Below are 25205 nucleotides of genomic sequence, written 5' to 3' on the forward strand. Positions count from 1 at the left end.
CAGGCCGCAGTGAATCTCCCCTCCTTCTGCTGCCATTTGGGGAAGTAAGCAGGTGCTGTGCTTTGTTCACACTTGGAATCAGCTTTCTAGGAATCCTCTCAGTGGCACATAGATGGGCAGGAGTGTGCCCCAGCAGTTAGGAACGTGGACCTGCACAACGAGTTGCCAGGGTTTAAACCTTGCCTCCGTGACTCTCTGTGTCCCTACGGATACGGCCCAACCCTTTCTAAGACTCCATTTCCTCATCTCTAAACAGTCCGCTTACTATTCTTAGATAATGCAGGAAAAGCATCTAATATAGTGCCTTGGCACATAAGACCTTAATACATATTATAGTAACTATTATTACAATACTAACTATTCTCGTATTCTTGACTTTAAAAAAAATCACTGGGATTTCTCAGGTGGTGTAGCAGTTAGGACTCCAGTCTCCCAATGCAGGGAGCACAGGTTTGATCCCTGGCCAGAGAACCAAGATTTTACAGGCTGCACGGCAGAGCCAAAAAAACAAAACAAAACACAACACTGTTCAAAACTAATCACTTGTCTTCCTCTTGAGTTTAGACAGAGGTTTACCATTTATTTCCAGCTGTCTGCCTGCAGTTTGGGAAAACTGCCACTAGGCAGATGCTGAGACCAGGGTTTTCCAGGTATGGCTAGCAAATATAAACTCATTTAAAGACTTTCCCCTCCAAAAAAATAAATAAATAAAATAAAGACTTTCCCCTCAACCCTAGCCCTGAATAAAATATATATATTATTTGGTATTGGAGAGCATAACAGAAATGTTAGGCAAATGTGACTATGTGCAGTATTTAAGTAGGAAGATCATGTGACATTTTAAAATATACAGGTAGGCAGGTATGTGTGGGTTTAACTAGGTCTTTTTCTACCAAATTTTTAGCTGATAGAAATCACTGATTAATCCAATACCCTATATTACCTCAGTGCTTGAAAAATGAAATAAAACCTTTTTTTTTTCATTTCTCCTTGTCACACTAATCAAGGACAGACTTTAGAAGCACTAAGTGAATTTTACCAAATTATACAAGAATTAGTCTCACAGGTGGAGATTTGGATCAGTACTTCGGGGAGGGAGCATGTATTTGTATTCTGCAAAAGCTCCCCATGAATCCCTAACACCAATATCTATGGTTGGCAAATACCTGTCCAGAATCTTCCTTTTGACAAGATTTTTTGCCTTAAAAACCCTGTTAACATCTCTTGATCTTGTAGCCTGCTTCTTAAGCAGGACTTGGCAACTCAAAACCCAGCAAAGAAGCACTCCCAAATTTTACACAGCCCTTAAAATCAGTACAAACTGGACTTCCCTGGTGGTCCAGTAGTTAAGAATCCGTTTGCCATGGATTCGCTCCCTGGTCTGGGAAGATGGCACGTGCTGCAGAGCAACTAAGCCTGTATGCCACAACTACTGAGCTCAAGCTCCAGAGCCCGTGCTCCGCAACAAGACAAGCCACCTCTATGAGAAGCCCAAGTACTGCCACTAGAGTGGCCCCCGCTCGCCACAACTAGAGCCAGCAGCGACGCTCACAGCCATGAAGACTCAGCACAGCCAAAAATAAAATAAACGCAATCAGTTCAAATTCCTCAAGACCTTGCACAGCAACAAAGGAGCTGCAGAAGGTGGGGAAGCTGGGGTGAAACTGCGCATTTGTTCAGTGGAGCCAAGTAAATGCTTTTCCTTTAGACTAATGCTGCCCGACGGAGCTTTCTGCCCGGTAACGTTCTGCATCTGCATCTTCCCATAAGGGAGTCACATGAACATCTGAAGTGTGGCTCACGGCTTCTCCTGAACAGCACAGCTCTGGACAGAAGCCGGACTCAGCTGGCTTGTAGCCTTCCCAGCGCCTTGCTATCTGAGGTCTTCGTGTCATTACCTCATTCAGTACTTATCTCTCGAGAAGTTACCTGGTTCCCAGCATGTGGGAGGCGCTGGGGACAGAGCAGGGGACACATATATACCCCGTTTCTCATGGCGCTCACATCCTCATTAATATAGCTACCACTCATTTGAGATACTTCCTCAAAGAATTGCTGGGTCACATGTGTTTTTTAAAGTTGTGTTATTCTGCAGACATAGAGAACATAATTGTGGTTGCCAAGAGAGGCAGGTAGGAGAGGCCTGGAGTGGGAGTTTGGGGTGAGCAGATCCAAACTATTACATATAGGATGGATAAACAAGGTCCTACTGTATAGCACAGGGGACTATAGTCAATACCCTGTGATAAACCATAACGGAAAAGAATATGAAAAAGAATATATATGTATATGCATAACTGAATCACTTTCTGTACAGGAGACATTAACACAACATTGTGAATCAATTGTATTTCAATAAAATGCAATAAACAAACAAATAAATAAAATTGTGCTATTTTGGAGCAAAAAAGGAAACAGTCATAGTGTGAGAAACAATACAGTTCAACGTATTGAAGAAATGAGAGGACATCCAGAGCCTCCACAAGCAAGACAGGAGAACTCGTGAAACTTTGCTAGAAGAGCAACTAACCTCAATAACAGAGGAACGTGTGCGGACGTTATTTCCGAGGAAGGTCGTAAGGTCACCTAGGGCCATCTGAATGACCAGACAGCCTATTAAGACACAGGGGCCACGGCAGGAGGACCGAGGAATTCCCAATGAGAACACATGTAACCGTTCCCACCGAAGATGGCATCAGGAAAGAAACTAATTCGTGTTTGGAAATGTAGTAGTTTTAAGCAACTGTCATAAATACTGTAACTATTTGATGATTAAAAGTTTTCAAGGGATTAAGATAGAACACTAAATGATAAAAAAAATCAGTGATAGACTCCTTTCAAAAAAGCCATCATCACCAACGGTAAAGGAGAAGCCCTGGGTAAGACCATTACTCCTCATGCCAGGCTCTTCCCACGGCTCCAGGCAGGCAGCCAGGCTTGGTCATCTGCCATCAGCAGTGTCGAGATGCTCAGAATTGCAGGTGCTCAACGGAGCCTCAGGGCAGGTCAAACCCAGAGCAGCTTAACTCTGGTCAATGACAAATGTTACTAGAAAGGATGAAAACTGGGTGCCCGGGTGGAGAGTTCTCGTTGAGAAGAGGAGAGAAGGGTTTTCAGAGTTGCTGCACTGGGATCATTATTAATAATTAAAGCCAGAACTCAGCTCATTCATCAGCCACCTTACCTAGTTCTGGGGGCAGAACAGTCAGGCGGTTCCCTTGAATGTGGAGCTCCTTAAGCTGAGTAAGCTCCCCGATTTCCTTAGGCAGCGAGATCAGGTCGTTATCCCTAAGGCTGAGCTAAATAGAAGAGAAACAAGGGGGTGTCAAAACGATTTTCACACAAAGAGGCGCTCGGCAGAGGCCCTGTCCTCGCCCTTGCCCTCTCTTCCTCGAAGGCTCAATCCTTCCAATTTATTTACAAGAGTCTGCAGACAAGCAACGAATGGTCTCGGGGAGCAGTGGCTTTTATTCCTGCAAAACGAACCGTACTCTGGCTCAAATTGCCTTGATTCCACTCCTACAAGGGCTGCAGGAGCGAATTGATTTTCTAAGAATTTAGATAAATTACTTACTATCTGCAACTTTGTGAGTTTCCCGATATCTGGCGGCAGGATTTCAAAATCGTTGTCACTTAGATAGAGTGCACGCAGGGTGGCTGCAAATTAAACAGCAATATATAAACAGGGTGGCATGGAACCCAACCATTTGAGGTCTGATCAATACGTGGGAGTCAGCTTTGATTAATAACCCTGGCGTGGTGAAAAGCCTGTGACACACCCAGGGCTCGCGATAATAACCAGCAGGTCAAACTTAGATTTACTGGCTTATTGTGTAGCTGGTGTGTTCAGGAAAATATCTATATCCAAGAGGACTGATATAATTAACAACTCGTGGGCACTGGCAGCTTCTGGCACGGAGTTTCAATTCGCTTTCAGAAAAGATAGCTATTTTTCTTCAATTACTTCTGATTCACCTGTATGGCTCAATTTGCATCCAGAGTGAAACCAAGAAAACCACTGTGTCATTTATATCAAAGCTCAGGGCAAAAGGGCTCAGTTGTGTAAAGAGAACTAGGTCAGAAAATAAAGAACCAAAAGGCTTTCTCATGATGGAGGTCAGAATCATAGTTCATTGCTTCCATCATCAGACTAAGTATTATTACTTGTTCCTATAGCCTTAACCACAAAAATAAATGAAGATGAAGGAGTTAAAATAGTGCAGTGGAATTTAAAAACAGAGAAAACCCTAACTTAAGCAGAAATCTGTCCACAATATTATACAAGGATATCAGTCCCTAAACCACTGAAGGGTAAAACCCTGAGGCATCATTTTATCCTTAACCAAAAGGAGAGAGTATAATTAGATGTAGTTTTATTTGTTTACATATATTCAACTACATTCTAATGTCTTAAAATTCAACAGAATTGTATGTTAATAGACTTAAGAAAAGCAATTTCTCCCATGGTCCAAGAAATCATGTTACAGTTGGTTTCATGGGCCTGACAAAGTCTGGGATAAAGAATACACGCTGTGCTTAGTCTCTCAGTTGTGTTTGACTCTTTGTGACCCCACGGACTACAGCCCACCAGGCTCCTTTGTCCATGCGGATTCTCCAGGCAAGAAAACTGGAGTGGGTTGCCATGTCCTCCTCCAGGGGATCTTCCCAACTCAGGGATCGAACCCAGGTCTCCCGTACTGCAGGTGATTCTTTACTGTCTGAGCCACCAGGGAAGCCCAAGAATACTGGAGTGGGTAGCCTAACCCTTCTCTGGGGGATCTTCCAGACCCAGGAATCGGACTGGGGTCTCCTGTGTTGCAGGCAGATTCCTTACCAGCTGAGCTACCAGGGAAGCCCTGAAAAGTATATATGGAAGGTTAAAAAAAAAAAAAAGAAACTTTATAGAGACTAACTCAGAAAAATCACAATCTCTGGATGCTAGCTATGTCACTATTTGGAAAAACAGAACATTCACCTACAGACAACAACTCTCTCCTAAATATTTTATGAGTTCTCAGAAAATCTCTTTTTCCTATTTTTCACAAGCATCTGCAGCAAGAAATGTGTTTGCATATAAGAGGATAAAGTGTGTTCATCTATGGCTGGTGATTTCTTAGTGTCTGATGACATGCTATAGACGAAACAGATTATATCAATAAGAATACTTTTTAAAAGTCTTATAACAAGAATCCTGGCTAGAAATGTTTAAAATTCTGTTAGCAGTTTATTAATGTATATTTTCATAAGTAACTCATTGGAATATCTTTGGGAAAAAAGCCTGCTGCTGCTGCTAAGTCGCTTCAGTCGTGTCCAACTCTGTGCGACCCCACAGACAGCCTCCTACCAGGCTCCCCTGTCCCTGGGATTCTCCAGGCAACAACACTGGAGTGTGTTGCCATTTCCTTCTCCAATGCATGAAAGTGAAAAGTGAAAGTGAAGTCGCTCAGTCGTGTCTGACTCTTAGCGACCCCATGGACTACAGCCTACCAGGCTCCTCTGTCCATGGGATTTTCCAGGCAAGAGTACTGGAGTGGAGTGCCATTGCCTTCTCCGGGGCAAAAAGCCTACAAAGCATTAATAGCAACACATGAGAAAGTCACATACTATACATATACATGCTGCTGCTGGTGCTGCTAAGTTGCTTCAGTCGTGTCCGACTGTGTGTGACCCCATAGACGGCAGCCCACCAAGCTCCCCTGTCCATGGGATTCTCAATGTGAGATGATCTCATTTAGGCAAAAATTTCTATCATAAAGTTAATATGACATTACCAAGTCCACTTGAGTGCAATGGTGTTAGATCACAATTTATCAAATATACATACTGCTGAGCTATGAGGGAACATTCAAAGGAATCTGAAGTAAAAAAAAATATATGTATGTCCAATAATTTCTCTTGGAGTTTGGGACCTGGCAAATAAATTTCCCTTTTAGAATGCAGAGGACCATTTTAAGGAGATTTATAGGATTAAAAGTTTCTTACTCAGGTAGAAGAAGTTTCCAGGAAGAGAATTTTCATTCAAGTTGTTATAAGTCAAATCAAGGACCTCCAGAGCTGGAAGCGATCCAAATCCTCGAGGCAGAGTGTTTAGTCTATTCATGCTGTTGTTGGGGGTAAAAATGTAAGATGTCACACACAAAACATGTACGTATACAGACTACTCAGATCCCCTCTGCGTGCCGAGTCTCAGTCACCTGTGAGGGGCTCAAAGCTGAAAACCCAGCCATAATCCCATTCACTTTATGTTATTTTTACCAGCCTAGTAATTCTAGCCAGGTGATTTCCAAGTCCATGAAACATTTGAAAATGCCTTAGCTGCCACTTTCTCCAATGGTGGTGCTCCAACACTGTTTTACACTGAAAATAAACACTTCACAAAATATTTTTCCTTCTAGACAAAAACTTCTTTACAAGTGTAGCAACGATAAGACCTCAGAAGATATATGTGAAGTCTCATAGTTTTCAGACTTCTACTTTATTGGATTTTGCTTATTCCGCCCAATGGGAGACAAACAAAAAAAAAAATCACTTTTTTTTTGTTTTGTTTTGCAACTACTGATAGTAGTTCAGTACCATCTCCAATTAGAATCAAGTTTGCCAGGGACCGGGGATGGGGAGGGAGGAGGGGAATGGGGAATTTTTAATGGGTATAGAGTTTTAGTATGGCAAGATAAGAAACTTCTAGAAATAGGCTGCAAAACAATGGGAATACACAATGCTTCTGAATCACAGAAACATAAATACGGTATACTTTACATTATGCGTACTTTACATCACAATTGAAAAAATTTTAATATATATGTAAAAAGCGAAAGTGTTAGTTGCTCAGTCATGTCCGATTCTTCGTGACTCCATGGCTGAGGCTCCTCTGTCCCTGAGATTCTCCAAGCAAGAATACTGGAGTGGGTTGCTATTCCCTTCTCCAGGGGATCTTGCCGACCCAGAGATGGAACCTGGGTCTCTTGCAACACAGGTGGATTCTTTACCATCTGAGCCACCAGGGAAGCAAGCCCTTAAACACATACACACACACATCTCCAATGAAAGCTAAGGAAAGCTAAGAAAAATATTTTTCTATTATGTTCCACTTGCAAGACTCTTATTTTTTTTTAATGTTATTCTCTTTGAATACACTTACAATATGATTTAAAAAAAATTGTAATAATATAGACTGACAAATACTGAAAGGTGGGGGGGTGGTGCTGTGACACCAGACATAATTCTAAACACCAATCCTTCTTACATGACACACAGTCCTACTCAAACCCACCAAATAGGCCTCAAAGGAAACAGCTGAGAGCAGAGAGAAACCTAGGAAAAAAGTGGTGCCCACCTCTTGATGGGTATGAAGTCTTAGGTTAACTTTACAGTTGGCAAGTTAACCTCCAGTACAGTTTGCTGAACCACTGCTGCTGCTGTGCTGTGCTCAGTTGTGTCCAACTCTTTGCAACCCCATGGACTGGAGCCCAGCAGGCTCCTCTGTCTATGGGATTTTACAGAGAAGATTACTGGAGTGGGTTGCCATTTCCTTCTCCAGGGTAACTTCCCAACCCAGGGTTTGAATCTACATCTCTTACATCTCCTGCACTGGCAGGTGGGTTGTTTTTTTTTCCCTAGTGTGCCACCTGGGAAGCCCTAATAACTGGTATTTTCTGTGAATTCACATTGTGTGAAGCACACCTGTGTCAAGTGTCTCACGGGGTCTCCAAAACGGAAATGCAGGCAGGACAGTACTTATAATGATCTCTGGAACATGGCAATGGAGTGTCAGGTTAACACAGGTTTAGCACCAGAGACCTCTGACTCTCCTGGTAAGAATGACAGGTATCTAAGATCCCCCAGCACTCCTGGAGGCCAAGGCACCCCTGATTCCTGGACCCCCACATGAGGATGCTCAGTAAACTGATGGAAAGAAATCAGAGATAGTGAGAAAGGCACAGAAGTATACAGCAAGTGCTTCCTTCCTTAAACCTTGCTCTGAGTTAACCAATTTGAAAATGACCAATACAAGTTTTTCTTTCCAAACCCAGAAGTACACTTTTGAAACATAAGATGCAAGAAATCCACTTTCAGACTTTCTTAGTGGGAAGAAGCGTCTTACCAAAAAGACAGATCTCATCCACTCTCCAGCCTAGAGCAAGCCTGAGCCTGTCCACCTGTGCATGTCAAGCATCTACTAAACTGAAGGTTCTTTTTACTGCCTGAGCAAGAAATCAATCCCCGCCCCGCCCGAAGGTGTCAGGGACTCAGCAGAGGCCCCTGCAGTCGGCAGCGGTGACAGCACTGGGCCTGCTAAGTGCTGGAAAGAAAACTCTAACAATGCATCGGGATGGTCTGAAAGCAGGGTCGACTCAGCTACCACAGGACCTGCTCCTCTGGACACCAGCACACAGAGGGCGACTTCCTGGCTCCCTGCTACTGACGGGTGGCATGTGCCGCCTTCCCCTGCAGGAGTCATCTACATCCATCTCCATCTACACATGGAAGCTGCCTCTTTTCAGGGCGTCCCCGAGAGCTCCAGCACTTAAGGATGCCCAGACAGGATAGAACAGAGCAAGGGTGGAGGTCTAGCTCCAGTGCTCGCTGACCAGGTGGCCTTGGGTAACTAAGCTTCTCTGAGACCCGATTTCCTCAACTGTAAGAGGAATGCTGTAACTGATGCTGAACCTGAAGCTCCAATACCGTGGCCGCCAGATGAAAGAACTGACTGATTGGAAAAGACCCTGATCCTGGAAAAGACTGAAGGCAGGAGAAGGGGACAACAGAGGATAAGATGGTTGCATGGCATCACTGACTCTATGGACACGAGTTTGGGTAAACTCTGGGAGTTGGTGATGGGCAGGGAGGCCTGGCGTGCTGCAGTCCATGGGGTCGCAAAGAGTCAGACACGACTGAGTGACTGAACTGAACTGAAGATGAGGATAGCGATACCTTCCCAGAAGGACCACTAAAAAGTGGAGAGAGGACATGGGAAGCCCCTGAAACAATTTCGGGCTCCCAGGTAGGTTCTCAAGAAATGATGGCTGTAACTACAACTGCTTTTCAGGAAACTGGAGAGAGAGTCTGAGTCAGCTTCAAAGAGACGAGCTCGCCTAAGGAGACCACTGTGGAGTCTGAACCATCAAGGAGGGCTTCTCCATCTGCTTACTCTCCAATCAATTCAGGTGTTAGAAGATAAAGCTACTGATGACTCAGCCATGCCCAATGGTTTAAGTTCTGTTTGCAGGTGAACGTTTTTCAAATGCATATGGAAATGGGAAGATGCCCACATATGACGGAGAACTTGATAAAACCAGAGTCAAAGGATGTCTGGCATTTTTCCCCTTTTTCCTCTTCAAAAGCTACAGGAAGGCCCATTTGAACACTTCTCTTTTGGAACACTGATCTCTAGAGGTCCTCTGGGGCGATTCCTGATTCAATAAAACTTTCTTGCCTGAAAGGCAGATTTTTTTTCTCACCTCCACAGTGACTTGCTCACACACTTAGCAAAACAAAACAAAAACAAAAAAACCATGAACACTCAACACTGCGCTCAGTGTAAACTTATAACTCTTCATAAGGTAAGCTCCTTCATCTAACTAGGTCAAAAGGTCAAAAGTTATTCCAGGGACTTCCCTGGTGGTCCAGTGGTTAAGACTCCATCCTTCTAAAGAAGGGGCCTGGGGGTCGATTTCCGGTCAGGAAACTAAGATCCCACATGCCAAGCAACATAGCAAAAAAAAAGTTATCCCAGAATAGTTGGCATGATGGTCTTGGCCATGAAGTTATACCCAAAATAATTACCAACTTGTAACCTATGTGACTTTACACTTTTTTTAATAAAATAAAAATAACTCTGCACAATGAACGACACAATGGAAGAATGAAGAGCATCATTTGGCTTCCTTCTGTTTATTCAGATGGCCTAAAATCCTCTCTGGTTTTGGGATCATCAGAATAAACAGAAAATTGGATATAAAACTTCAAAATCAACTTCCGGCTGAATATGAAGCTTGGATTACATGTGGCCTAACTGCTCTGCTGTGTGTTGTTTTTTTTTAAAATTGCATGTTTATTCTGAGTCTTCCTTCATGCCTTGCCTTAACCAGGGCTGCATAGATACAATCTTCATGCCATCTGAGGGGGAAAGTACCATTTACAGAAACCTATCTTAATCCCTCTCCCAGAGAACTAGGAATTGGGTTCAAACTCTGACAACCCCATCCATACAGCTGGGTAATTAAATCCAGAGAGTGTTACACAATCAATAAATCAGCAAGAGCCAAAAATCCAAACAGCTCCAAAGTCGACAAAGAGCCAACTCAAACGTGTTCAATTAAAAAGGAAAGTTTACAACTCTGTCCTGAAGCACCTTGAACTCAACCAAACAAAACCTAGGCCCCTTCCCTCCTCCCCAAAGCTGTCTCTATACATCTATTTCAGCTCCAACGTCCCATCCATACCACCTCATGAATTTTACCACTTGTATCTGCTTTTCATATAAAGTCCCTCCCCACCTTCACTGTTGCTACCCTGGTTCACCAGGAACGCTAACCTGGTGGGTTTCATCCGACTTCTCCTCCACGTGGTCTTTCATACGAGTATCATCTTACCCGCCACTTCCCGGTGACAACTCCCCGATGGTCAGCAGGTTAAGACCAGAGCTCCTTTATCTGACACACAAGGCCCTCCATTAGCACTCAACTCCCTGCCACGATGGACATTCACTTATTTACAGGCTGTTTTCCCGACTGTGATATAAGCTCCCTGAGGGCTGGATGGCCAGCACCTGAACAGAGAGCTCAAGAAACACTCACCGAATACACAGCAGACTCCGTGCTTCTCTGCCTGGCCTCATCTCCTGCCTCACCTCCTCCCGCCTTACACTCTACACTCAGGACACCACGAAACTTGCAACGCCTGGAACAGGTGGTGCTCTGAGCTTTTCATCTTTTCTCGGTTTAATTGGAGGATAATTGCTTTACAATGCTGTGCTGGTTTCTGCCATACATCAACACAAATCAGTCATAACTATATATATATGTCCCCTCCCTCTTGAGCCTCCCTTCCACCCCAACCCCTATTCCACCCCTCTAGATCATCACAGGGCATGTAGCTGAGCTCCCTGTCTTATACAGCAGCTTCCTACCAGCTACCTGTTTCACGTGTGGTAGTGTTTATATGTCAAAGCTACTTTCTCGATTTGTTCCACCCTCTCCTTCCCCTGCTGGGTCCACGAGTCCATTCTCTGTGTTGGTGTCTCTATTCTTGCTCTGCAAATAGGTGCATCAGTACCATTTCTCTAGATTCCATATACATGTTAATACATATTTTTCTCTTTCTGACTTACAGCTAATAGGCTCTAGGTTCCTCCACCTCAGTATAACTGATTCACATTTGTTCCTTTTTATGGCTGAGTAATATTCCATTGTATGTACATACTGAGCTTTTAAATAAGTCCTTCTCACAATCAGAGACGTCGTCCATCTACCTGTCAGTCATCTCAGTATCGGAGTCTCACCTCTAATGCTACCCCTTGTAGGAATCCTTCCATGAATCTCACCTATATGCTAACATGCTCCTGGCCCCTTCCTCCCACTGTCACCTGACCACCTCCCACTGGTCAGCAGTCCAGCTGCACACTCCCCTGCTCACTGACACTGCTCTGCCCCCATCCTTAAGGCTGCGACATTCACCACTGATCTTTATACGAGCAAGGCTCTCATGTAGAAAAGGCACTTACATAGTCCCAAGATAAATCAATCTATAAATAAAACAATCATGATGATAAATGTGCCAAGTACTATTCCTAGCACCATTTTTTAGGTGAAAGAATGTTTATTCAGACAGACATACACTCCACAGACAAGGGTGTGGGCCATCAATCTCAGAAGTCAAGAGGCACCAGGGTTTGGGGTTATCAGTTTTTATTGGGGTGGGTAATTTCATACACCAATGAATGGGAGGATTATCCCATCTATTTTGGGCAAGGGGCATGGATTTCCAGAAATTGGGCCACCAGCCACTTTTTGACCTTTTATGGTCCACCTAGGAACTATCATGGCACCTATGTGTGTGTCATTTATACGATGTGTTACAATGAGTGCTTACTGAGGCTCGAAGTCTAATAAAAGTCAACTTGTCCGCCATCTCGGACCTAGGCGGTTCTCTTGTACCTTATATATATCAACTCACTTGGTAAATGATGAAGAATTTAATAGTAAGAATACATGTCTAGTATTGGGTTGGCGAAAAAGTTCATTTGGGCCAACCCATTACATATGTCTTGTTTTGCTTCCTTCTTAAATGCAAATGAAATATTAGGACTTAATCTTTCAAAACACAGATATAAACAGAGGAGCCTTTCTTTTCTGGTTTGCCAGATGGGTACAGTCTCCGTACATGCCAGAGAAAGCTGTCTAATATCAGGTGACTTTTCCCCTCCTCTAAACCCTACTTCCTCTCAGACATTATGAGAAAAGAATGCTCACAGGTCTTACAAAGACTGTCTCTCAACCGGGGTGCATAGCAAACGAAGAGAGTCTAACCAGACTCCCAGTGGAAAAACATGAACTAAAAATCAATCCATGAATGATTTTTGTTTTTCACAATTGCTTCCTAGTAAATTGACAAATACCTGGCCAGCTCCTATAGCCACTCCATGTAAATCACTAACTGAATTACAGTGTTTATGACTAAAATTTAATGATACATTACTTCACATGGAGGATGAGGCTTAGAGCAGGCAGTATCCTTTAATAGCTCAACAATGAAGCTGGAATTCAGAAGTCCAAGTTCTGGAGGGCGCGTATGGTGTCTGATGCACAGTGGGGTTCTCTGTCTGCTCAGCCACTAACCTGAGGAACAATCAGGAGCAAGCCACTTAACCTCTTGAAAAAGGCTTGGCTTCCTTCCACACAGGGAAATCCGTAATGCCTGCCCTTCCCCATTCCCAACTGTTAAGAGGGTCAAACACTAGTATGAGGACTCTGAAAACTATAAAGCAATATAAGAACATACAGTATTATTATTCACTGCAACCTGGTTCTGTAACCTCAGCTGAATCAAAACTCCTCTTTTCACCTTTGTATAAAGACAGACACAGGATTGATAGCTTCTCAAATATAAAAAGGAAAAATTGTTAAGAATCAATGAAGTAGTGTTAGAAAACATATCCTCCCCTCCATAGAAGGAAGGTGCTTTAGACACTATTTCTATTCAATAGAGAGAGAAAAAAATCAACCATATTACAACTGGCCTGTACAGTTCAAGCTAGCTATGCTAATGGGTTCCTTCTAGGGCAACATAACAGAAATAAAATTTTTATTGGAAACAAAATACAGTAAAAATAAACTCCCTTATTACACCAACAATTAGCTTCTCAATTAGCACACAGATAGATTTGCACTAATGTTGGCCATTGAAAGGATGTATTAAAACAATAAAACTTTTTTAAAAACCTAAAACATGGGGGAGAAAATTAGAGAGGTGCTGCTCCTGTAAATGGCAAACCCCTCCCTCGCTCCCGCCTATATCCCAGCTTCCAGCTCCTCCTCTTCTTGTTTCCCTCCCCCTCCAGGAGACTCACCCCAGGTTCAGGTGTTTGAGTTTCTGCAGACTGCTGATCTGCGTGGGCAGCTCCTCAATCTGGTTATTAAAAAAGTTAAGCACTTCCAGATTCTTCAGTTCTGCTATGTTTGGTGGCACAGCTGTGGAAACAGAAGCGCTGAGTGTGAATGCAGGAACCTCGCGCCTGGCAGTGAGAGCCAGCGACACATTTTGCTTTCCTTTCAAGTGAGAGAGAGATGAAACTCCAGCGCAATCACCTTATTCACACGTATCTCTCTCTCACGTAATTTCTGTACAGAGTTTCTTAGGTAGTAGCTCACCACTGGGTTCACGTGGAAATGTTTCCTCAAACGGCAGAAGAGAAAATCTGTGCCATGAACAGTCTCTAAGCGAACATTACAGAGCATTCTATACTTCTTTCTTTTTCTAAATTTTTTTTCCTTCCAGTTTTATTGAGATATAATCAACATACAGCTCTATGTAAGTTTCAGGTGTACACCCTAAGTATTTGACTTACATCATGATTGTCACAATAAGGTTAGTGAACATCTATCATCTCATTAAAATACAAAAGAAATGTTTTTCCTTGTGATGAGAACTCTTAGGACTTACCCTCCTAGGTGTAAAATTATATTTTTTAAAGTCACGTAATGTCTACTGAGTCCAGCTGTTTTCTTCCTTCTACTTCCCTCACATCTCCAAAAGAAAGTCAGCGAACTCCAAAATCCCTTCCTGAGTAGTGTATCATCAAGCTGTTTAATCTGCTATCTGAAGAGCTGTTCTCCTAACACTTGACTAAATCACAATGATGTTTAAATTCAATCTTAAGTGATAAAACAGTCAACCTACCAAGTTTCTGATTTTTGCCTTTGCATCTCAATCAACACACACACACACACACACACACACACACACACACACACACACACCCACCCTTGTATCAGATTAGCAACTGATCACCGCATTGTTATTACTCAGGCATACGAAAAACCAGTTCATTAGTAAGAAGGGGACACAAGTGTGCATATCAAAGGTTAAAGAAAGCGACTGGGGAGCTGAAAGCATTCCCCTTCCCTACAGTATATACTTGCAAATACAAATTTAAAAGCCAAAGGCATCTTTACCTAAAAAATACTAAGTCTCAGTTGGCAGCAGCAGGGCATTCAATATATTGCACTTCATGTATCCCATCTGCTGATTCAGTTTCCCCGCAAACATGTTACTGGCCACCAGCTCGTTCATGGTTCGTGTAAGCTCTTAATACCAAAATATTCAGGTAACTGAAACTATGGACAAGGGTCTTGGGTACCACAGAAGAAGCTGTTAGGTCTTACGTTAGTACACTTTCTTCCCATCTCAACATCCTCCTTCAGGGGTGCCCCAGAAAGCTGGAGAAACCTGGGGACAGCACTGCTGAAAGCCGAGGCCAAGGTGTGTGCAACATTCCAGACAGGCACCTCAGGCTTTTTGTTTGATTTCCTAATTTATTTGTCTGCACCAGCTCTTAGTTGCAACGTGCAGGATCTCTAGTTGTAGCTTGTGGGATCTAGTCCCTCAACCAGGAATCGAACTTGGGAAACCTACGTTGGGAGTGTGGAGTCTTAGCCACTGGACCGCCAGGGAAGTCCCCAGACACCTGAGATATGTAAGAAGACAGCCACACCAAGAACCCCAGTGGAAAACTCCCAGGAGAACAGAAGTAAGGAGGCAGGCACAGAGCTCATGACAGCTGAGTCATCCTTTTCAGCTTTATAAAATGTCTAAGGTATCGGTGACTTGATTACTTTTAGAGGCTTGGTACAAGTTCAGAGACACACGTTTGCTAGAGGAAGGGATTGTGGAGAAGAGGAATTATTCTGAACGAAGACAGCTGGGAAGAGGTAGTGGTACAGATGGAAAATGAGCAAGGCGTGGATGAGTTGATTGAAGAGGCTGATTGTGGGGATGGAGATAAAAAGGTAAGCTTTAATGGGATCATTGAGGCAACTAGGAATTCCTCCAGCACCTCACTCCCCAGTACCAAGAGGAATGCAGACAAGCCCTACCTGTAGGATCTGGCTACAAAAGCACATGCTTAGGCGTGTCCTCCAAAACATACTTTCTCAGGAATGAATCGTATTCACTTTGCATAAATGACCTCAAGGAAATTCATCAGGCTGTGCCTGCTGGATTTAGAGGTGTTCATTTACTTGTTCTCTCTACCTGGACCCTGGAGTGTGTCAAGTGCGAATCGACAGAGGACTGCAGCCCTGCTCAGAGACTTCACTCTTTCCCTGTTCACCCTCCAGCTATCACTAAGCTTCTCTCCCCACATTCATCTGATTAGCTTGAAGAGCAACAAAGAAAGTTAGGGCAACCAGGAGAAAATGATGATCTCAATTTAACCACAAACCAAGAATAATGCAGCCAGAATTACTGCCGCTTTCCCGAAGTTACTTTGCCAATGCAATTAAATGCTGGTCCGAAGGTATCGCCTTTTTTGACAGGATGAGAGATTATTTCACTCTCCTTGCTAAATCAGTCCAATTTAAAACCACACGTTATGCTAAATGTGATTTAGGGCTTTGTTCTGTGGACACAAACAATAACCCCACATTCAATTTACCCGGCCTCTCCCAGATTTTTGGTGTGCATGTGAATCGTTTGCTAAAGACTCCATTCAAACGAGAAGAAGGGGAAAAAAAATTTTACAGCTAATATTCTTCCTAAATTACAGAATCCTCCCCCCACCGCCCCCACCGTAGTTAAAAGCAAAGGAAATTAACCTTCAGACCTGTCTGGATGGGATGACGTCCACACTTTCAACTAGCATTTAGAGAATGATTATTTTGTCCACAGAAGCATAAACTTATAGCACTGAATATTTCAATACTTTTAGGATAAAGAGACGCAGACTATTTAAAGAAAGTAAGTCACGGGACCTCTCTGGTGGTCCAATGGTTAAGGATCTGCCTTGCAATGCAAGGGATGCAGGTTTGATCCCTGAACAGGGAACTAAGATCTCACACGCCACCCACGTGCTGCAACTAGAGAGTCCATGAGCTGCAACCAAAAAAGATCTCACATGATGCAACGAAGATCCTAGGCACATAAATAAATGCTTTAAAAAAGAGAGGGAAAAAAATTTAATTAAAAAAATAAAAAAGTTACAAAAAGGTGGGTTATCAGAGTCAACCACCAGAGATAGGTCTGGTGGCTGGAAAGCAAATTGATCCTAACAAAACTGTCCATAAAAAAAAAATAATAATAACCACCAGTTAACAATATGAGTAACAGCTGTGCAGTGGCTAAATCATATACATAGATCCATGAACAATTTATGAAAATCTATTATGAAAAGGGAGCAGCAATGTGTCACAGGTCAGAATATTCCTTTGGAATTTTCAAAACAGCTACATGACACACCAACTAGAAGCAGCGTTTTAAAATATAACTAAGCAGTGAACATCAATACATTTCTTATTATGCATCTGAAATGTTCCTTCTTCAACCATCTGTCCAGTTTCTGACCCCTCTCCACCCCCACCAGGGGTACACACCGAGTCTACAGACAAGGAGCCGAGTCCACAGAGAAACTGAGGCTGCGAGATGCAAGAACCCAGGAGGCCTGGCTCACTCGTCCTGGGCTAGCTCTGCACTTTCTTGACCAGCTCTGAACTCGCTGTGTGTCCTTAACTCATAACTTCTCTGAGCCTCCATTCCCTTCCGTTTAAATTAAGAAGGCTGGATTATGACCATTTCTCCATTCCCTTCCACCCAGCTTTAGTATTCTGTGATTCTGAGAAGAGGTGATTGCAAAAATCAATGATATGGATTTAAATAATGCAAGAAATGGGGCCCTCAATTAGGAAGCTCAGTCATGTAGAACTTTGCCTGTGACAGAGAATTTAGTATCGTTTGCAGTCTAACTAATATCATTGGCTGCCTCAATTCTGAGGCTTCAGTTGCTAGAGACTCACAGGGGTGCCCAGGCTCTGGCATGCCACGATTAGCTCTGGTTGCAAAAGCAGAGAATGATGGGGTGCTCTCGGCCCAAAGCTTCGGCTGTGTTTTGAAAAAGGGGACAAAGATGGGGTCATGTCATCCCAGGAACTCTGCCCAGAGACTGATCTCGGAGCATCTTCTGGCATTTCTAATTATTCAAGCTAACAAGCTCAGGAAGACCCTCTTTTCCTTCAAATCCTCTTCAATCTAATGAACTAAAAATTGTTCCAGAGGTTTTTAAGCCACCAGCCCCTGGATGGTTCTAGGACAAGAAACCAAAAGTGCCTGGGGACAAGGGGAGCAAGACAAAAAGGGTCTCGCCTGATTTCCATGAACATTTCTTTACAAAGCTCCCTAGGGCAGGAAGCACTGGACAGACAGCCCCAACTCTAAGAACCCACTGGCCAGCTTCAGTTCTGAATGACAGCCTGACTCCTAACAGGACATGTATCTGTCCACGTAAGTTACACATACAACAGGCATAGCCACCACCACTGCACAGATGATGAAAAGTGTTCACAAAATCAGTGTTACACTCAGGAACATGCTTTCCCCACTAGCTAACAACAGCTTACCCTCTCTCCAACATCAGACCCTAAATCAACTACTGTTGTAGCAACTGGAACTTCACTCTAAGAGTAATTTTCTTCCAGGATAAAATTAACCATTGCACAATCAATAACTTATTTTCTTGAAGGCTTTCAGGAGTTTATTCACACAATAATAAATGGGAGGAGATGCTGTGAGGCTGGGAGGGCGAGTATGCAGTCACTAGTTACATGTGGCTCCTTAAGTCTAGAGTTGGAATGTAAGATAGTGCAGCCTCTATGGAAAACTGTGGTGGTTCCTCAAGAAATTAGAAACAGAACTATAACATGACCCAGCAGTTCCACTTCTAGGCATTTAATTGAAGGAAACAAGTCATTATGTCAAAGCGGTACCTAAACCCTCAAGGTCACAGCAGCATTATTCACAACAGCCAAGGTATGGAAACAACCCAGGTGTCTGTTGACAGATGAATAAAGAAAATGTGATACACACACACTCACTCTCTCTCACACACAGACACACAAATACAATTTGGCCATAAAAAAAGAAGGAAATCCTGCCATTTGCAACAACACAGATTGACCTCGAGGGAATCATGCTAAGTGAAGAAAGTCACACACAGACAAATATTGTATGATCTCATTTATAGTGAAATCTATTAATATTAAAAACACACACACACACCAAATAGAACAACACAACACACCAAAAAAACGTATTGAAAAAGAGATCAGATATGTTGTCACCAGAGGTCTGGAGGTGGTGGGGTGGGGAGTGAGGGCATGGGATGAGGGTATTAGAGGAGCCTGGTGGGCTATGGTCCACGGGGCCACAAAGAGTTGGAAAGACTGAAGCAACTTAGCACGCATGCACAGTAAAAAAGAAAGAAAAATAGTAAGTAATAAATTTAAGTTGAGATTAGCTGACATGAAATACAATTAGTAATTCAGTTGCCTGGTCACAGTAGCCACATTTAGAGACCTTGACAGTCACTTGTAGCTGCCATGCTGGACAGCAAGAGTACAGAATATTCCAGTCTCTGCACCGAGGTCTATGCTAAAGCATTTGGCCTCTGATACCTAATTTAAAAAAGAGAGAAATGAATTTATTTACAAAACAGAAACACAGATATCGAAAACAAGCTTATGATCACCAAAGAGGAAATGTGGGGAAGGGGAGATAAATCAGGAACTTGGGATGAGAACACACATACATACACACAACTATATATAAGATAGGCAACCAATAAGGACCTACTGTACAGCACAGGGAACTTTACTCAAGATTATGTAATGACCTCTATGAGAAAGGAATCTGAAACAACGCATATATGTATGTGTGTAACTGAATCACTTTGCTGTACACATGAAACTAACACATTGTAAATCAACTACAATCCAATAAAAATTTGAAAACAAACAAATCAGTGAGCCTCAGAGCCTCAAGTACATCAGAATTACAGGAGGGCTTGCTAAAATACAGATTTGGGGGCATACCCTAGAGTTTTTGATTTAGTACTGCGGGGTGGGGCCTAGGAATCTGCCTTTCCAACAAGTTTCCAAAGTCAGTGATACTGCTGGTCTGGGGCCCCCTGTTTTCGTTCAGAAAACATTCTTCAAGTTGTTTTTTTTTCCTTAATGTGGAACATTTTAAAGTCTTTACTGAATTTGTTACAACATTGCTTCTGTTTTATGTCTTCTTTCTTTTTCGGCTGTGAGGCAGGTGGGGTCTTAGTTCCCTGACCAGGGATTGAATCTGCACACCCAGCGCTAGAAGGCGAAGTCTTAACCACTGGACCACCAGGGAAGTCCCCCAGAAAACTTTTAAGTCAGCGGTGATGTGAAAATCACAAGTCCAGTACATATGTCCTTGGCTGCCCCCAATCATGTAGAACAAGATCATATCAATCTGACCCAAATCAGGACTCCTCTGCCAGCCCAGTGGGCTACTGACATTGGGGGCAGATGAAATGGGAAAAGTTAAAGTGTTAGTTGCTCAGTCGTGTCCGACTCTTTGCAATCCCATAAACTGTAGCCCACCAGGCTCCTCTGTCCATGGGATTCACCAGGCAAGAATACTGAAGTAGGTAGCCACTTCCGTCTCCAGGAGATTTTCCCAACTCAGGGATAGAACCTGGGTCTCCTGCAGGGCAGGCAGATTCTTTACCATCCGAGCCACCAGGGAAGCCCAAAACGAAAGGCATTTTCGATGGAGAAAGCACACAAACTGGGGGCTGCAACCAGTTTCCAATCAGCATCTGTTTCCCCACTTAGATCACTCCCAGGAAATCAGCACGGGGGAGGACAATGACACCCAGGGGAACAGAGCATCAAACCCCCTTGTCCACAGAACCTTGTTACATGGCAGCAACTTCATGGTGCCCCAGGGTGGTCCTGTGACAAGGTGTCACTCACTGTCCTTCTGGCCTGAGGGTCACTGTAGGATGCCAGGCGGCAGCGATGGCAGAGCAGCCCAGCCAGGGCACAGCCAATCCGGGGGCTTTTCAAGCAAGAGCATCTTGCAGCCCCTGAGGCAAAGAAACAAAACTGTGAAGGGCGACAGGCTCTGGGTGCAGCAGGCACCACACAAAACATAAGGACAGGCGCTCGCCTGTGGGCAGCCCACGGAAGGGCCGGGGAGGTGGGGTCACACACTGGTCTTTAGAACCATCTGGTTGGTGCTGAAAACAGGGTCCCCTTCAGCTACAAAAGGGGAGGAAGAGACCAGGCATCAGCATCTGCTGGGAGCCGGAAACGGCTGGACCACACGGAGTTTCTTTCGTCAGCATGGGCGGGAAACCTACCCACCAAACTCCCCCTTCTGGCTCTTTCTGAAGCATACTGCTTTCGGCTCTGGTGATTCCTGCAAAGGAGAAGCACAAGGGCCAGGGCTTGAAAACCAGGGGTCCCTGCCCCACATGCCTCCTTGAAGCCCCAAGTTAGGGGCTGAGCCATTGCTGCCTTTATGGGGAACCACTGATGGGCTGCCAGCTACCCCAAGTGCAAGAAGAGGGAGCCTCAGAGTGAGGACTCAATGGGAGCCAACAGTGCGGCCAAGACCAGGACATGACCCAGAGGCGGGCACACACCCTGCAATGCAAGGGGTGAAACACTACTGTCTTGGGCCCATTTCCAGGGACACCCCTGACCAGACAAAGCCCAAAGATCCCACAGGGAATAGGGTAAAGCAAAATAAATCAAATAGCACTGCTTCCCCAAACCTGACACGTTTATACTAAAAATGGGAGATTTGTGTCTGTTGTCATAACAAATAGAAATGCCCAGGCAAATTTTTTAGACACTTCTGCTGCTATATAAAATTTCTCTAACAGAGAAGCTTAAGGGATGGTAGAGGATATTCAAATGAAGCCAGTTATGCTGATTTTTTTAATATGTTTTTTTTTTACAAGTTTTATTTATGTTTAAGAAGTTTTTGGCAGGTGGGGTCTTAGTTCCCTGACCAGGGATTGAACCTGTGACCCTACAGTGGAAGGCAGAGTCTGAACCACTGGACCATCAAGGAAGTCTCTGCTGATTCTTAAGTTACACTCCTGCAATGAAGTTATCAGAAAAAAATGACCAAAAATATCCAAATACATGAAAATGAGTGAGATTATCTGTTATACAGTCACTGGGGGGAGAAAGACCATTTGAGAAGAAATCACGAAAGCAAATGCTGCTTTGTCCCAATATTTGACGAGTATATTACTGAACAACCACCATCCCTCTTCACCTTGGTGGGAAGATGCCAAAGTAACAGAAGCCACATGAGATACTGCCGGGAGCCAGCACGGGAGATCCCACCCATGACAAGGTCATGCGGAGAGACCTGACGGGCAAGGTGAGTCAGGTCTCAAGAGGTCCTCTGCCTGAGCATCTACCCCGAAACCAAAATCTGTTTACTGTCTGCTATACTATACTCTTCTGACATTACAGGGGGCTATCCCCAACCACCTTTCTCTGGAAAAAGTTAACTTAGAGCTCCAACTGGTCTCCTGAATATGAAAGGAGTGTCTCAGCTCAAATCCCTCTGATGGCTCTCTAACTTGCCTGACAGGTTCCCCCAGACTTTTACAACTTGTGATTGTTTACAGCCCCTCAACTGCGAGAGGCACGCAGCTTAAAACATCTTAAAGATATAGAGCCTTTTCTAAAAAGCTAAAAATTATATTGGTGATGGGTTTCACTGTTGAGTCAATGACTGCTGCCAGGCCTCCATATTCTTTATCTTTTAGGCACCTTGGAGGATATTAATCAATGTAAACAGGATGCAGAAATAGGAATATAGTAGTTTTGATGTTAGCAATACTAGACTTTTGAGTTAATTAATTTTCTCTTTGTTATAAATCACTGTACTCCTCTTTCTTTGTTATAAATTGCTGTGTCCTTGCTATGTAAGAATGTAACTTTATTTAGTGCTTTCTGAGAGTGGCACCAGACTTTGGGAAGAACAACACTATTAAGGCAAATAAGTATTCTGGTTGACAGACCCTTATCAGAAAAAGGGCCGTAAAATGTTAATTGGCCTTCTGGCCAGAAGATGATGTAAATCACCTAAGACTTGTGTATACAACTAGGTATGCAGAGAGAAAGCCTGGTCTCGATAAGAGTCAGGGCTGCTGACGCTGCATAATTTTTGTTTTATCCATTGATCTCTATGTACAACCAAAAATGTAAAAAGCTTTTCCGGACAATAACGGATGGGCCAGTCACTGGAGAGACTGATTTCCCCTCTGTGATCTTTTTTCCTTCTCTTCTTTTCAGGCTGAATTCCCATCTGGAGCGTGGAGGCTCACCACATCTACTTACTTGCCCTGGCTTCTAAGACCCACGCGAGAAGGAGTCCAAGGTGGGGCACCCTCCACTATTCAAGCGGGCACTGGTGGCCTACATAGATGGTGCAAACCTCTTGTCTCGAGGTTTTATTAGCTCTCCGAGTAAACCAAATTATTCAGCCTCTTTTCTCCACTAAATTTTCCTACTATACTATTCTTTCCTAATCTCTCTTTTTATTTCTAAACAAATAAGTTTTTCCTCACCTACTCCGTCTCCCCTTCAAATTCCCTGGATCCACCGGGGCTGGACCCCGGCAAGATACCAAACTATAAGAAATATGAATCAGGGCATTCCTGGTCAGAGTGAAAGGAAAGTCCTTTCAATCCTTAGCTACAATAGCTAGAAGGTATTAGTCTATTCATGGTGCAGAGGTGATGTCTAGACTAATTATATAGATGTCAATTCTATCAACAAATTAGGAATCTTTGTTCTGAAAGCCATTCTAATGATCACACGTAAAGAAGAATCTCCTCACTCTGGCAAATAATTATGCTCTTCAGAATTTTATATTGAGGGGGGGAAAAAAAAGGTCATTTGTACCTATAGTGATTAATGACTTTTTTGTTTTCTGGCAAAAACAGGAGGTGGATAATGAACTAATTATCCTAGCATAAGAATCTGAAGTTCAAAAGTATACTGATGATAACCAGTTTTCCAGATTTTATGAGATTTCCCTGAAAGCAGCAATTAAAACAGTGAATTACAGTAGTTACAGGTTATCTAAAGACATAAAAGTTTATGGAACAGTAGAGCAAACTCTCATTTAACAGGATCTGCAAGTTCCTCAAGGTGAAAATGAAAGAGCAAAAGAGCTAAGCAGCCACCTGACAAAGGCCAAGGTCCCCCAAATATCTTTAGCAGTGTCAGTGACAAAAGCGATGCTGCTTGCAGTTCATCAGCGGCACTTACTGAGCACGCACACCTGGAAGGACAGACTTAGTGTATCCCATCACAGGCTTCCTTAAGATTCTGCAGCTCACAGTGGTAAAGAATCTGCCTGACAATGCAGGAGACACGGGCCGTGAGGATACCACGTGCCGTGGAGCAACCGAGACGTGCGCTACAACTCTTGAGCCCAGAAGCAGCAACTACTGATACTAGAGGGCCTGGGGCCTGTGCTCCACAAGAGAAGCGACCGCAAGGAGCAGCCCCCACTCACTTCAACTAGAGAAAAACCCTGGTAGCAACAAAGACCCAGCACAGCCATAAAGGAATAAAAGAAGTTCTTATCACATGAAAACAATTTTTTAAAAAAATCTGCAGCTTAAGTCATTTTACTAACCAAAAACATTCCTCACGTAATTTACTGCAAAGAAAAAAAAAATGGCTCAACTCTTTTAGCAACAATGAGAATAATCCATTACCCAAAAATTAGGCGAAGTTACAAGCAAGCTGTAAGGCACCTTTTATAGTGTAAAGTCTAACGTGCAAAAACATCTGTCCCTGGGGTATGATAAGTGTGTACGCACAATCAAACAAATCTTCTAAAAAGCTGACAAGCATGGATTTCTGCTCCTCTGAGGATGCCAAACTTAGTTATGTCTGAATCTCCAATCAACTTCCCAAAAGGAACCAAACAAGGTCCACGTGGTCTTAGTCCTTACAGACCCAGAATTGTTTTACTAACACACCCTGGAAATCACACTCCAGTGACAACAGAATACAGCATCCACCAGCAGGACATCCACAAACAGCTTTTGTCTGAGAGCCGTGTCAGAGCAGAGACACTGAGAGGAAAGGCAGGGACCTTCCATCACCCGGGAGGAAGTGACACCTAGGGAAGGACAAGAAAAGGATGGAGAGCCCTTCCTCCAGGAAAGGTGCCCAGGAAGTCTGGAAACACGGCAAAGAGCAAGAAAGAAAAGAACACTGAATACATTTCAATCAATCAACGCAGAAAGCAGGCTCAGCTCAGTGAAAACAAGCTATTTAGGCTCTGAAATTTTTAAAAAATATCATTATAATGGAGTACACACACATTCAATGCAAGATTATTAAGAGGGAGACAATGGACAAATAACAATTCACATGCAAACACACATCACGTTTTGCCGACAGCTCATGTCTTCTTTTATAGTGACATATATACTCTACCATGTGTAAAACAGATAGCCAATGGGGAGCTGCTGTGCAAGCACAGGGAGCTCAGCTTGGTGCTCTGTGATGACTTAAAGGGGTGGGAGGCCGGCGGCGGGGGCATGGTGGCAGGATGCTCAAGCAAGGAGGAGGGGATATATGTATACATTAAGGCTGATTCTCATTGCTGTCCAGCAGAAACCAACACAACAT

General features: G+C 43.5%; 1 protein-coding gene across 4 annotated transcripts in view; it reads right to left on the bottom strand.

Annotated features, from left to right (window-relative positions):
- RSU1 (Ras suppressor protein 1) overlaps positions 1–25205 on the bottom strand; it is a 208348-nt gene that overhangs the window by 147965 nt on the left and 35178 nt on the right. For all 4 annotated transcript variants that reach the window (XM_069547578.1, XM_069547577.1, XM_069547579.1 and 1 more), the window contains 4 exons: positions 13568–13688; positions 5983–6101; positions 3575–3657; positions 3185–3299 (listed from right to left, as the gene is read on the bottom strand). In XM_069547578.1, the coding sequence (XP_069403679.1) occupies positions 3185–3299; positions 3575–3657; positions 5983–6101; positions 13568–13688 (438 nt within the window). The remainder of the gene's footprint in view (positions 1–3184; positions 3300–3574; positions 3658–5982; positions 6102–13567; positions 13689–25205) is intronic.

The sequence above is a fragment of the Ovis canadensis genome, chromosome 13 (assembly GCF_042477335.2).
Source record: "Ovis canadensis isolate MfBH-ARS-UI-01 breed Bighorn chromosome 13, ARS-UI_OviCan_v2, whole genome shotgun sequence".
Taxonomy (NCBI): domain Eukaryota; kingdom Metazoa; phylum Chordata; class Mammalia; order Artiodactyla; family Bovidae; genus Ovis; species Ovis canadensis.